General features: G+C 44.2%; 1 protein-coding gene across 1 annotated transcript in view; it reads right to left on the reverse strand.

Annotated features, from left to right (window-relative positions):
- Positions 1–396, reverse strand: part of LOC106819923 — a gene marked incomplete at its 3' end in the record, with an annotated part of 6950 nt that extends 6554 nt beyond the window's left edge. Inside the window, exon 1 of the mRNA XM_014824491.1 lies at positions 248–396. Coding sequence (XP_014679977.1) covers positions 248–375 — 128 coding nt within the window. The remainder of the gene's footprint in view (positions 1–247) is intronic.
- Positions 397–688: the final 292 nt, after the last annotated feature.

Consider the following 688-nt stretch of genomic DNA (forward strand, 5'->3'; position numbering starts at 1 on the left):
ATATATATATATATACAAGAGACTAATAATACTATTAGTATTAATAGGTATTATTAGCTCTTGATATCTATATATATCTATATATATATATATATATATAAATATGAAATAATAAATAAAAGAAACAATAATACATCGATATAAGCTGAAAATGATGCGTTAATCTTAACAACAGCCAAGAACAATCTCTACCGATCGTCGACACAAGCCAGAAATCAATCAATAAATCAATCAATATTGAACTCACGTGATGTCGTGTTTCTCGCGCAGGGATGGCAGGCTGCCATCTTCCCACTCCTGCTTGTGCACGGCTCCCACCCCGTCTAGGATGCGTCGTCGTGCCCCGGCCTGCGACACTCCCAGCTGTGACGACATGAGCGTGTATGTAGTACTACACCGCGGACACACACACCACAGCCACCAGCACCAGCACCAGTAGCAACAGCCACACCAGCACCAGTAGACACAACTAAAGCTGCAATAACAGCAGCAGCAGTACCAACACTAGCAGCAGCAGCAGCAGCAATACTGGCACTAGTAAAATCACTAACAGCCACTGCAGCAGCAGCAGCAGCAGCAGCACCGGCACTTGTAAAAACAACAGCAGCACCAGCAGTATTAACAACAACTGCAGCAGCAGCAGCAAGGCTTCAACGAGGGATGCTCTCTATCTCTCTCTCTCTCTCTC

This window comes from Priapulus caudatus, unplaced genomic scaffold (assembly GCF_000485595.1).
Source record: "Priapulus caudatus unplaced genomic scaffold, Priapulus_caudatus-5.0.1 Scaffold5153, whole genome shotgun sequence".
NCBI lineage: Eukaryota > Metazoa > Priapulida > Priapulimorpha > Priapulimorphida > Priapulidae > Priapulus > Priapulus caudatus.